The following is a 13754-nucleotide window of genomic DNA, read 5'->3' as shown; positions in this document are numbered from 1 at the left end:
AGTTAAACTGGACATGAAACAACAGACTGGTTCCAAATAGGAAAAGGAGTACGTCAAGGCTATATATTGTCACCCTGCTTATTTAACTTATATGCAGAGTACTTCATGAGAAACACTGGGCTGGAGGAAGCACAAGCTGGAATCAAGATTGCTGGGAGAAATATCAATAACCTCAGATATACAGGTGACAGCACCCTTATGGCAGAAAGTGAAGAGGAACTAAAGAGCCTCTTGATGAAAATGAAAGAGGAGAGTGAAAAGTTGGCTTAAAACTCAACATTCAGAAAACTAAGATCATGGCATCCAGTCCCATCACTTCACGGGAAACAGATGGGGAAACAGTGGAAACAGTGGCTGACTTTATTTTTGGGGGCTCCAAGATCACTGCAGATGGTGACTGCAGCCATGAAATTAAAAGATGCTTACTCCTTGGAAGGAAAGTTATGACCAACCTAGACAACATATTAAAAAGCAGAGACATTACTTTGTCAACAAAGGTCTGTCTAGTCAAGGCTATGTTTTTTCCAGTAGTCATGTATGGATGTGACAGTTGGACTATAAAGAAAGCTGAGTGCCGAAGAGTTGGTGCTTTTGAACTGTGGTGTTGGAGAAGACTCTTGAGCGTCCCTTGGACTGCAAGGAGATCCAACCAGTCCACCCTAAAGGAGATCAGTCCTGGGTGTTCACTGGAAGGACTGATGTTGAAGCTAAAACTCCAGTACTTTGGCCACCTGATGGGAAGAGCTGACTCACTGGAAAAGACCCTGATACTGGGAAAGATTGAGGATGGGAGGAGAAGGGGATGACAGAGGATGAGATGGTTGGATGGCATCACCGACTCAATGGACATGAGTTTAGGTAAACTGAGGGAGTTGGTGATGGACAGGGAGGGCTGGCATGCTGCGGCTCATGGGGTCATAAAGAGTCGGACATGACTAAGCGACTGAACTGAACTGAACATGCATGTTTTTCTCAATAAATATTTTTGAAATGTTTATGTAAAAAAATATTCACCTCCTCAAAAGTTAACACTATACTTTAAACAAAAGGATATATGGGGAAAAGTCTCAAATATTCCCCAAATACAAGTGCTGGATTATTGGAGACACAGTCAGATATTTTGGAAAACATGTCCTGTGTAAATGGGCTTCCCAGGTGGCTCAGTGGGTAAAGAATCTGCCTGTGATGCTGGAGACCTGGGGTTTGATCCCTGAGTTGGGAGGATTCCCTGGAGGAGGCCATGGCAACCCTCCAGTATTCTCACCTGGAAAAGCCCACGGGCAGAGGGGCCTGGCAGGCTATAAGCCACGGGGTTGCAAAGAGTTGGACATGACCAAAGTGACAACACACACGCACACCCTGTGTGAGCAGGGAACATGGGTGTGCCTTACACACGTTACTGTCACCAGGAGAGGAAGAATAACAATGTGCAAAGCCACTGTTTATTAACCACCACACTGACCGAGGATCGGAGGGGAAAGGTTTTACGTATTCTCACAGGTTATGTAGGCATTTTTGCTGTGTTTTAGCTATAATTTCGGAGGAGGCAATGGCAAGCCACTCCAGTACTGTTGCCTAGAAAACCCCATGGATGGAGGAGCCCGGTAGGCTGCAGTCCGTGGGGTCGCTAAGGGTCGGACACGACTGAGCGACTTTACTTTCACTTTTCACTTTCACGCATTGGAGAAGGAAATGGCAACCCACTCCAGTGTTCTTGCCTGGAGAATCCCAGGGACGGGGGAGCCTGGTGGGCTTCCGTCTATGGGGTCACACAGAGTCAGACACGACTAAAGTGACTTAGCAGCAGCAGCAGCAGCTATAATTTTAAAAATTGATTGAGAGTTTTGGGTTGATGTGAAACGCATTATAATTTTCCCATGTAAACTAATGGGAAGCAGCTCACCAATGCGTGTTTTGGCATGTGCAGTGGTTAGAACTGATTCTATTTCCTCTTATGTCCTTAGAGGTTTGGTGATCTAGCCTTTCTGTCCTCAAATAAAGGTAGCGATGCCACCATTTACAAAGAAACCGAGGCACAGAAGCAGGGGTGGAACGTGAACCAGGCAACATGGCTAATAAACAGCAGGGGAGGGCTGAAATACAGGGAGTCTGGTTCCGTAGTTCCCACTCTTCACCAAGGATAAGGGCACGACGGAGCTTCAGGGAGCTTCAGCTGGAGGAAAGAGGCAGTGGTTCGCAGAAAGGCAGGAGCATGGGGAAGCTCTCTGCCAGAGTACAGTCTTCTGGGCTCCGAGGAAGGGAGGGAGTTCCGCTTCCTGTGCCCTGGGGTTTGGGCTCGGCTTCCTGACTGCTCCGGGAGAGGTGGCGAGACCCCGAAGGAATAACTCCGTGGTTCATCCCGGAGGGCACAGCCGAGTCGCAGGGGGCTCCCATCAGGATCCTGGCCCTGATGCGACAGAGCCGCCTACCGGGAGCGGCCACAGTGACAGAATGCCCCAGTGCAACCTGTGTGGATGGATAACCTTTGACCCACCCCAATTCCTTGGCACCGTGTCAGATCCCCCCCCAAAATGGGCAAAACTAGTGTGGCTGTGGGGGGAGGGGAAAACCAACTAGGTTAAACCTCCCATTGGCTCAAGTGGGTTGGTGGCGTGAGACGGAAATGAAGCTAATTTATAGACAAAGAGCGCGCACACACACAAACACACACACGTGAATGAGACTCATTATGCCAATGGGAGGACCGTCAAAAAGCACAAACTCTCAAACTCCTCAGGCCACCGGTTACGACAAAGTTCAACTCTGAATTCACAAGTCAGCTGTCACACAGGACACTGAAGAAGTCATTATGAAAAACAAGGCAGTGCAGATGTAAATAAGCTCACTCACAGCGTGTAAGGCCAAATTCCACCCCAAAGGTCTGATAAAAAGACCTTTAGGAATCAGAAAAGAAATTTCTTGCAATTAGCTCATTCAAAATGTTGCCAGAAATTCAATGGTGCTCTGGAAGGAACTGGCTCTGTAATCACACTTTAGGGGTGCCACCTGCAAATTAGATCCCTTGACTTTTGGTGGGGGGGCTTCATTTTTCTCACTCAAGAAGTTAGAAAAAATAGGATCTACAGAGTTTTACAGGGTTACTGCAGCAACTGAATTTAAAAGAGGTATTTGGAAAACATCTAGAAAAGTAGGCACTCAGGTATTCTAAAACTTGGGAAAGGAGGAAACCAAAAAAAGCTTTTGTTTCTAGGGAGGGGGTGGGGTGCATTTCTCTGAAACGGCACATGACATGGGAAAGAGAGAGCCCACATTCAGAAAATGAAAACAGGGGAAGACCTACCAAGCGCCATCCAGATGCTAAATCTGATCCAGGTGTCTGCACTCAACTGGACCATCAGGTAAATGTTCACCAGGATGCTGAAGGCCGGCAGGAACGGTAAGAATGGAACCTAAGGAGGGAAAATATCTTCTTAAATAGACTCAAATTTTAAAACATATTCCTCAAATTGTTTTGACATGGTGGCAACTAATTTGACATACATAGATACTGTCACAGTGTGTCAGTAAGATTATATTCTCACAAAAAGAACAACTTGAACAAAAACCACTTATCTAGAGAATGGGCTTCCCAGGTGGCTCAATGGTAAAGAATCCACCTGTAATGCAGGAGACCTGGGTTTGATCCCTGGGTTGGGAAGACTCCCCTGGAAAAGGGAATGGCAACCCACTCCAGTATTCTCGCCTAGAGAGTTCCATGGACAGAGGAGCCCAGGGGGCTACAGTTCATGGGGTTGCAAGAGTCAGATACGACTTAGTGACTAAACAACGTCTAGAGAATACTAAAAGGAGCCCCGCATTTCCCACTGTTTACTGCAGCCAAAGCTACAGAGGGTTATCCAGCCACTAACACCTGCATTATCACCAAGATGCAGTGGGTTTCAAGGTTTAGTTTAGGGTTTATTGGTTTCATTCCGATATCAAGAGGGCATGCCACTGGAATTCTGACTACTCTTGGGATCTCAGGGGGATTCTTCTAGGAAGCCCTCTTCAAGCTAAATTCTGCTCTTAGTTCAAATGGGACAGAATAACTTCACTTTATAGTGGAAGGGCTTCGGGTGTGAGACCTTCCTGAATTTCTAAAATATTCTAGTTATTTTTCTGATGCTTTAGAGTATTGAACAAGAGATTTCTTTACTATTATACAAAATAATGTACTAGGAGCACATTCAAGTTTTTGAAAAGAACACTTAAGACAAAAAGGAACATCCCAAAGGACCGTGACACTCTTGTTCACTGGTTAACGTCATAAGAGTGCTTTTTTTTTAAAAAAAAAAGAAACAAGTCACAAAAACTAATGTCCAAGAGAAAACATGCATAATATTTAGGATCATGAATCCTCATGACACATACCATAAAGGCTACTTTCTGCTGATTCTGGGGCTGCCTCCAGATGACGAGCACGATGGCAACACAGAGAACGAGAAACAGCCCCAGGAGAGCCAGGCTCCACGCTTCCAGTCTGGCGATGGTGCGAACGCTGTGCGTGGTCAGAACACTCAGGCCCAGGATGAGGAACGCTGCAGAGATGACGTGTTCGTGAAACAAAACCAGCACGTGACCTTCGCTCAGACCCCTTCATTCAATGTTTTGATATCAAGTTCTTTATATATCTACTCTGCCAGATACTAAGATTCTTCATTTCTATTTTGGAAAGACATGCCTGATTTCCGTGACTTAAGAATCCCGCTTCGCGTACTCATGACTGTCTTCTCCTTAAGAGTCAGCCTCCCCTCTGGGCTCTACCATCCTGCCTTCCTGCCAGTCTCAGATGAGATCACTTGGACTGATGGAACATTGTCCAGGGTGGCTAGTTCCTTTTTCCAATGGGGAAAGCAAGTCTGTTCATGTTCAGCTGTTGTAAACACTGTTCATGTAAACAAATAATACATGATCTGCACCTTTTTTTCCTATTTCAGAGAGTGGCATCACTGCCTACCCAGACGATCTCTGATCATTGAGTCTGAATTAGGGGTCCCTCCCATGTACTCTCAGAGAAACTTGTACTGCCCTTATCTTGGCACCAATGAGGCTTTCCTGACATCCCAAGTGCCCAGCGGGGCTTCTGGCACATCAATAAATGTTGCTGAAAATACGCTTGATTATGTAACCGTGGGTGAGCAAGGAGGATCTGCAGTAAGGCCTCCCACGCTCCCTGGGTCCCAGTGCAGCTATGGCAGGTGTACTTCGCTTCCCACAGGAAGAACCCTCACGACTCACGAAATGAACCGACCTTGTACTTCTGCCACTCTCACCTCAGGGCAGCAGTTCCCAACCTTTCTGGCATCAGAGACCAGTTTCACGGAAGACAATTTTTCCACGGATGGTAGGGGATGGTTTGCGGATGATTCAAGTGTATTACGTTTACCATGCACTTTATCTCTATTATCATTACATCAGCTCCCCCTCGGATCATCAGGCATTAGATACCAGAGGCTGGGGACCCCTGCCTTGGGGAATTTCTTCCCATCAATTTATCCTGCTGACATAAGAAAGGTCTTGATGACCAGTGGCCCCTTAGGTGGACATTTCAGGACTGACAGCAGTGCTAACATATTCTTTCATCCTCTTTCGCGTCGTGCCTGCTCCACCCACACACCCCCACCGGGTCTTTATAAAGTATACAGTGAAGGGAACTTACCCAGGAATCCTACCAGAAAGCTGACGAGAGAAGCAGACTGTTTTGTGGGCAGAAGCGAGGGGTTGAAGAGGGTTCGCAGGCTGAAGCCCTGTCCTGGCAGCATGGTGACCTGAGACTCACTTTTGGAGGTTCTGTTGGCGCATGATCCCAGAGCTTCTTTCTCAGAACAATACTTGGGTTGCTCGTAAGATAAGCCGGGCTGGTACCTATTCCCAAGTAAAAGAGTGTGTCTTTATTCTCAAACAAACACTTGGTCCAAATGAAATAAGCACCTAAAACTCTAACGGAGACACTTCCATTCACAGCTGGTGCAGTAAATGCACACGTCTTGTGGCTGTAGCCTCAGGGTTGCTGAGCCAGGTCACACACGTGCTCAGCAAAATACCCGCAGCAACTCTCAAAATCCTGATAGCCACTTGACTATAAAGTTATATATATATTAGACGCTGAAGAGAGTTACATTTTAAAGTGGGCACCTGTGACGATAAATGATTACTCTGGAATTATCTACGTTCAAAGGAGATGCCGTTCATGAAAACAGCAACCCTGTTAACAAAACCCTGGTTAAGTATCAGCTACAGGGTAACATGGGCTTCCCCCGTGGCTCAGCAGTAAAGAGTCCACCTGCAATGTAGGAGCCACAGGGGACGCAGGTTTGATCCCTGGATCAGGAAGATCCCCTGAGGGAGGAGGGCAAGCCAATCCACTCCAGTAAGCTTGCCTGCAGAATCCCATGGACAGAGGAGCCTGGCGGGCTACAGTCCATAGCGTCGCAAAGAGTCAAACACAGCTGAAGCGACCAGCACACACACATGTACAGGGTGATACAGTATGCAGCCTTCAGTTCGGTATTAGAAGGTCTCACTGCAGCCTGCCTCCCTGATCTCATCTCCCTCAGCCACCTCCCACCCATTCTCCTTTAATTACTGATCCTCTTCCTCTTTGGCTGGTGTCAAGATATCAGCCTGCTTTAGCGCCCAACATCTGCCCTGGTCTCCCCAGTGCAATCTTCTGAGAAGCCTTTGCTTAAATTTAAAAGTAATATTTGTCCCCCATCTAAAGAAGAAATATGCTCACTGTGAAAAAATACACAAAAGCATGCAGAAAATTAAAACCATCCATAACATTTAGTGTGAATCACTATTAGCATTTTGTTATAATTTCAGCCAGTTAAAAATGCAAATATGTGTATATATTTGCAAAAATCATTTTTGTGTGTAAATGTATGTTAGTTAAATAAATTCAGATGCTACATATAGCTTTGCATCCAGAAACTGATATATCTCTCCATATAATTAAATATCATTTGCTGTAGAACAGTCTACTGAATAAATGTACTCTTATGTAACCTATTTTTTTAACTGAAGTATAGTTGATTTATAATGCTATGTTAGTTTCTGGTGTACAGCAAAGTGTTTTAGTTTATATATATATATATAGCCTTTTTCATATACTTTTCCATTATGGTTTATTATGGGATACTGAATACAGTTCCCTGTGCTATACAACAGGACCTTATTGTTTATTTATTATTATTTTTTTTTTATTTTACTGGAGGCAAATTACCTTACATTAATATATTGGTTGGTTTTGCCATACATTGACACGAATCCGCCCTGGGTGTACAAGTGTTCCCTTTCTTGAACCCCCCTCCCACCTCCCTCTTCCCCATATCCTCCCTCCAGGTCATCCCCGTGCACCAGCCCCAAGTATGCTGTATCATGCGTCGAACCTGGACTGGTGATTCATTTCACACATGATAATATACATGCTACAATGCCGTTCTCCCCAGTCATCCCAACTTCACCCTCTCCCACAGAGTCCCAAAGACTGTTCTATATACTTATGTCTCTTTTGCAGTCTCGTATACAGGGTTATCATTTGCATCTTTCTAAATTCCATATATATGCATTAGTATACTGTATTGATGTTTTTCTTTCTGGCTTACTTCACTGTATAATAGGCTACAATTTCATCCACCTCATTAAAACTGATTCAAATGCATTCTTTTTGATGGCTGAAAAATACTCCATTGTGTATATGTACCAAAGCTTTCTTATCCATTCATCTGCAGATGGACATTGAGGTTGCTTCCATGTCCTGGCTATTATAAACAGTGCTGCAATGAACATTGGAGTACAAGTGTCTCTTTCAATTCTGGTTTCCTCGGTGTGTATGCCCAGGAGTGCGATTGCTGGATCATATGGCAGTTCTATTTCCAGATTTTTGAGGAATCTCCACACTGTTCTCCATAGTGGCTGTACTAGTTTGCATTCCCACCAACAGTGTAAGAGGGTTCCCTTCTCTCCACACCCTCTCCAGCATTTATTGCATGTAGACTTTTGGATAGCAGTCATTCTGACTGGTGTGAAATGGTATCTCATTGTGGTTTTGATTTGCATTTCTCTGAGGGATGTTGAGCATTTTTTCATGTGTTTGTTAGCCATCTGTATGTCTTCTTTGGAGAAATGTCTGTTTAGTTCTTTGGCCCATTTTTTGATTGGGTCACTTATTTTTCTGGAATTGAGCTGCAGGAGCTGCTTGTATATTTTGGAGATTAATTGTTTATCAGTTGCTTCATTTGCTATTATTTTCTCCCATTCTGAAGGCTGTCTTTTCACCTTGCTTATAGTTTCCTTTGCTGTGCAGAAGCTTTTGATTTTAATCAGGTCCCATTTATTTTTGCTTTTATTTCCAATATTCTGGGAGGTGGGTCTTGGAGGATCCTGCTGTGATTTATGTGGGAGAGTGTTTTGCCTATGTTCTCCTCTAGGAGTTTTATAGAATCTGGTCTTACATTGAGCTCTCTAATCCATTTTGAGTTTATTTTTGTGTATGGTGTTAGGGAGTGTTCTAGTTTCATTCTTTTACAAGTGGCTGACCAGTTTTCCCAGCACCACTTGTTAAAGAGACTGTCTTTTCTCCATTTTATATTCTTGCCTCCTTTGTTGAAGATAAGGTGTCCATAGGTGCATGGATTTATCTCTGGGCTTTCTATTTTGTTCCATTGATCTATATTTCTGTCTTTATGCCAGTACCATACTGTCTTGATGACTGTGGCTTTGTAGTAGAGCCTGAAGTCCGGCAGGTTAATTCCTCCAGTTCCATTCTTCTTCTTCAAGATTGCTTTGGCTATTCGAGGTTTTTTGTATTTCCATACAAATTGTGAGATTATTTGTTCTAGTTCTGTGAAAAATATCATTGGTAGCTTGATAGGGATTGCATTGAATGTATAAATTACTTTGGGTAGTATACTCATTTTCACAATATTCATTCTTCCAATCCACGAACACGGTGTATTTCTCCATCTATTAGTGTCCTCTTTGATTACTTTCACTAGTGTTTTATAGTTTTCTATGTACAAGTCTTTTGTTTCCTTAGGTAGATATATTCCTAAGTATTTCATTCTTTTCATTGCAACAGTGAATGGAATAGTTTCCTTAATTTCTCTATTTTCTCATTATTAGTGTATAGGAATGCAAGGGATTTCTGTGTGTTGATTTTATATCCTGCAACGTTACTGTATTCATTGTATTCATTAGCTCTAGTAGTTTTCTGGTAGAGTCTTTAGGGTTTTCTGTGTAGAGGATCATGTCATCAGCGAACAGTAGAGTTTTACTTCTTCTTTTCCAACTTGTATTCGTTTTATGCCTTTTTCTGCTCTGACTGCTGTAGCCAAAACTTCCAGAACTATGTTGAATAGCAGTGGTGACAGTGGGCACCGTTGTCTTAATCCTGACTTTAGGGGAAATGCTTTCAATTTTTCACCACTGAGGATAATGTTTGCTGTGGGTTTGTCATATATAGCTTTTATTATGTTCAGATATGTCCGTTCTATTCCCACTTTCTGGAGGGTTTTTATCATAAATGGATGTTGTATTTTGTCAAAGGCTTTCTCTGCATCTATTGAGATAATCATATGATTTTTATTTTTCAGTTTGTTAATGTTGTGTATTACGTTGATTGATTTGCGGGTATTGAAGAATACTTGCATATAAAGCCCACTTGGTCATGATGTATGATCTTCTTAATGTGTTGTCGGATTCTGAATGCTAGAATTTTGTTAAGGATTTTTGCATCTATGTTCATCAGTGATACTGGCCTGTAGTTTTCTTTTTTTGTGGGATCTTTACCAGGTTTTGGGATTAGGGTGATGGTGGCCTCATAGAATGAGTTTGGAAGTTTCCCTTCCTCAGCAATTTTCTGGAAGAGTTTGAGTAGAATAGGTGTTAGCTCTTCTCTCAATTTTTGGTAGAATTCAGCTGTGAAGCCATCTGGACCTGAGCTCTTGTTTGCTGGAAGATTTCTGATTACTGCCTCTAGTTCCGTGCTTGTGATGGGTCTGTTCAGTTCAGTTCAGTTCAGTTCAGTCGCTCAGTCGTGTCCGACTCTCCGCAACCCCATGAATTAGATTTTCTATTTCTTCCTGGTTCAGTTTTGGCAAGGTGTACTTTTCTAGGAATTTGCCCATTTCTTCCAGGTTATTCATTTTATTGCCATATAATTGCTGATAGTATTCTCTAATAATCCTTTGTATTTCTGCATTGTCAGTTGTGATCTCTCCATTTTCATTTCTAATTTTATTGATTTGGTTCTTCTCCCTTTGTTTCTTGATGAGTCTGGCTAGTGGTTTGTCAATTTTATTTGCCTTCTCAAAGAACCAGCTTTTGGCTTTGTTGATTTTTGCTATGGTCTCTTTTGTTTCTTTTGCATTTATCTCTGCCCTAATTTTTACGATTTCTTTCCTTCTACTAACCCTGGAGTTCTTAATTTCTTCCTTTTCTAGTTTCTTCAGATGTAGAGTTAGGTTATTTAGTTGACTTTTTTCTTGTTTCTTGAGGTGTGCCTGTATTGCTATGAACTTCCCCCTTAGCACTGCTTTTACAGTGTCCCAGAGGTTTTGGGTTGTTGTGTTTTCATTTTCATTCATTTCTATGCATATTTTGGTTTCTCTTTTGATTTCTTCTATGATTTGTTCATTATTCAGCAGTGTGTTGTTCAGCCTCCATATGTTGCCATTTTTAATAGTTTTTCTCCTGTAATTGAGATCTAATCTTACTGCACTGTGGTCAGAAAAGATGCTTGGAATGATTTCCATTTTTTTGAATTTACCAAGGCTAGATTTATGGCCCAGGATGTGATCTATCCTGGAAAAGGTTCCGTGTGCACTTGAGAAAAAGGTGAAATTCATTGTTTTGGGGTGAAATGTCCTATAGAGATCTATTAGGTCTAACTGGTCTATTGTATCATTTAAAGTTTGTGTTTCCTTGTTAATTTTCTGTTTAGTTGATCTATCCATAGATGTAAGTGGGGTATTAACGTCTCCCACTATTGTTGTGTTATTGTTAATTTCCCCTTTCATACTTGTTAGTAATTGTCTTACATAATGCGGTGCTCCTATGTTGGGTGAATAAATATTTATAATTGTTATATCTTCTTCTTGGATTAATCCTTTGACCATTATGTAGTTTCCTTCTTTGTCTCTTTTCACAGCCTTTGTTTTAAAGTCTATTTTATCTGATACGAGTATTGCTACTCCTGCTTTCTTTTGGTCTCTATTTGCGTGGAATATCTTTTTCCAGCCCTTCACTTTCAGTCTGTACGTGTCCCTCATTTTGACGTGGGTCTCTTGTAGACAACATATATGGGGGTCTTGTTTTTGTATCCATTCAGCCAGCCTTTGTCTTTTGGTTGGGGCATTCAACCCATTTACGTTTAAGGTAATTATTGATAAGTATGATCCCGTTGCCATTTTCTTTATTGCTTTGGGTTTGAGTTTATACACCCTTTCTGTGTTTCCTGTCTAGAAAAGATCCTTTAGCATTTGTTGGAGAGCTGGTTTGGTGATGCTGAATTCTCTCAGCTTTTGCTTGTCTGTAAAGCTTTTGATTTCTCCTTCATATCTGAATGAGATCCTTGCTGGGTATAGTAATCTGGGTGGTAGGTTACTTTCTTTCATCACTTTAAGTATGTCTTGCCATTCCCTCCTGGCCTGAAGAGTTTCTGCTGAAAGATCAGCTGTTATCCTTATGGGGATCCCCTTGTGTGTTATTTGTTGTTTTTCCCTTGCTGCTTTTAATATTTGTTCTTTGTGTTTGATCTTTGTTAATTTGATTAATATGTGCCTTGGAGTATTTCGCCTTGGGTTTATCCTGTTGGGGACTCTCTGGGTTTCTTGGACTTGGGTGATTATTTCCTTCCCCATTTTAGGGAAATTTTCAACTATTATCTCCTCAAGTATTCTCTCATGGTCTTTCTTTTTGTCTTCTTCTTCTGGGACTTCTATGATTTGAATGTTGGGGCGTTTAATATTGTCCCATATGTCTCTAATATTGTCCTCATTTCTTTTAATTCTTTTTTCTTTTTCCGTCTGTTTCATTTGTTTCTACAATTCTATCTTCTAGCTCGCTTATCCTGTCTTCTGCCTCCGTTATTCTACTGTTTGTTCCCTCCAGAGTGTTTCTGATCTCATCTATTGCATTATTCATTGTATATTGACTCTTTTTTATTTCCTCTAATTCTTTATTAAACATTTCTTGCATCTTCTCAATCCTTTTCTCCAGGTTATTTATTTGTAACTCCATTTTGCTTTCCAGATTTTGAATCATTTTCACAATTAAAATTCGAAATTCTTTATCGGGTAGGTTCCCTATATCTTCCTCTTTTGTTTGTGTTGGTGAGCATTTATCCTGTTCCTTTACTTGCTGGGTATTTCTCTCCCTCTTCATCTTGCTTATTTTGCTGTGTTCGGGGTGGCCTTTCTGTCTTCTGGCAGTCTGTGGAGTTCTCTTTATTATGTAGTTACCTCATTGCGTGTGGGGTTGGATGGGTGACTTGTCAAGGTTCCCTGGTGAGGGAAGCTTGTGTCAATGTTCTGGTGGGTGGAGCTGAATTTCTTCTCTCTGGAGTGCAATGAAAGTGTCCAGTAATGAGTTTGAGATGTCAGTGGGTTTGGAGTGGCTTTGGGCAGCCTGTATATTGAAGCTCAGTGCTATTCTCCTGTGTTGCTGGATAGTTTGCGTAGTATGCCTTTCACTGAAACTTGTTGACCCTTGGGTGGTGCCTGGTTTCAGTGTATGTATGGAGGCATTTGATGAGTACCTATCAATTAATGTTCTCTGGAACAGGAGATCTCTGGTGTTCTCAGGATTTGGACTTAAGCCTCTGCCTCTGTTTTGCAGTCTTATTCTTGCAGTAGGCTCAAGGCTTCTCCCTCTGTTACTTACAAGGCAGTTCCTTCTGTTGAAAAAGCTCTTCTGTTTTCTGGTCTCCTCAGTGTCTAATTCCCGTCCTGACACCAGGATGCGGTGGTGGACACTTTTTTTTTTCCCTGGCTCACCTGTTCAGTCCTGCTGTGGGGAGGGTGGAACGCGGCTAACACACATCCCTGGCGTCTGTGGGGAGTGCTCGCAGTGTCTCGGCTACACTGGGAATGCTCCCGCTTGAGGCATGTGCGCTTTCCCTGTTTATGCTGCTTAGGCTCTAGGTTGCTCTGCTGGGAGCTGTCCGCGGCTGGCGCTGGGTTGCATGCACTTCCCAGGTCTGCAGCCCATGGGGTTGCAAAGAGTCGGACACGACTGAGAGACAACTGAACTGATTGATACACTATTGATATCAATTTTTTCACTATCGTAAATAACCTTTTCCATAAACATCCTTTGCATATATCTCTGTGTACCTCTTTGATTAAATCTTTTTATTTTATATTGAGGGGCTTCCCTAGGAGCTCGGTTGGTAAAGAATCTGCATGTAATGCAGGAGACCCAGGTTTGATCCCTGGGTTGGGAAGATCCCCAGAGAAGAAAATGGCAACCCACTCCAGTACTGTGGCCTGGAAAATCCCATGGATGGAGGAGCCTGGTAGGCTACAGTCCATGGGGTCGCAAAGAGTTAGATATAACTGAGCAACTTCACTATCACTATATTATATTGGGGCAGAGCCGGTTAGGGCTTCCCAGGTAGGTCAGTGGTAAAAGAATCCGCCTGCCAATACAGGAGATGTGGGTCAGTATAGGGTGCCTTAATGGTGCCTGACAGATGACAGGGAGGCGTGGCCAAGGCACCTTACATGTGCTCATAGCACGATGGCGCCTGA

General features: G+C 42.7%; 1 protein-coding gene across 2 annotated transcripts in view; it reads right to left on the bottom strand.

Moving 5' to 3' along the window:
- The window catches only part of SLC7A2 (solute carrier family 7 member 2), an 81339-nt gene that overhangs the window by 6120 nt on the left and 61465 nt on the right, over window positions 1–13754 (bottom strand). For both annotated transcript variants that reach the window (XM_055416495.2, XM_088832697.1), the window contains exons 9-11: window positions 5660–5865; window positions 4372–4538; window positions 3302–3410 (exon numbers count right to left, since the gene is read on the bottom strand). In XM_055416495.2, the coding sequence (XP_055272470.2) occupies window positions 3302–3410; window positions 4372–4538; window positions 5660–5865 (482 nt within the window). The remainder of the gene's footprint in view (window positions 1–3301; window positions 3411–4371; window positions 4539–5659; window positions 5866–13754) is intronic.

Source organism: Moschus berezovskii, chromosome 26 (assembly GCF_049115385.1).
Source record: "Moschus berezovskii isolate FMDL1 chromosome 26, NW_MosBer_1.0, whole genome shotgun sequence".
Classification (NCBI taxonomy): Eukaryota; Metazoa; Chordata; class Mammalia; order Artiodactyla; family Moschidae; genus Moschus; species Moschus berezovskii.
The sequence above is the reverse complement of the archived record's forward strand: the minus strand, read 5'-3'. Positions and strand labels throughout refer to the sequence as shown.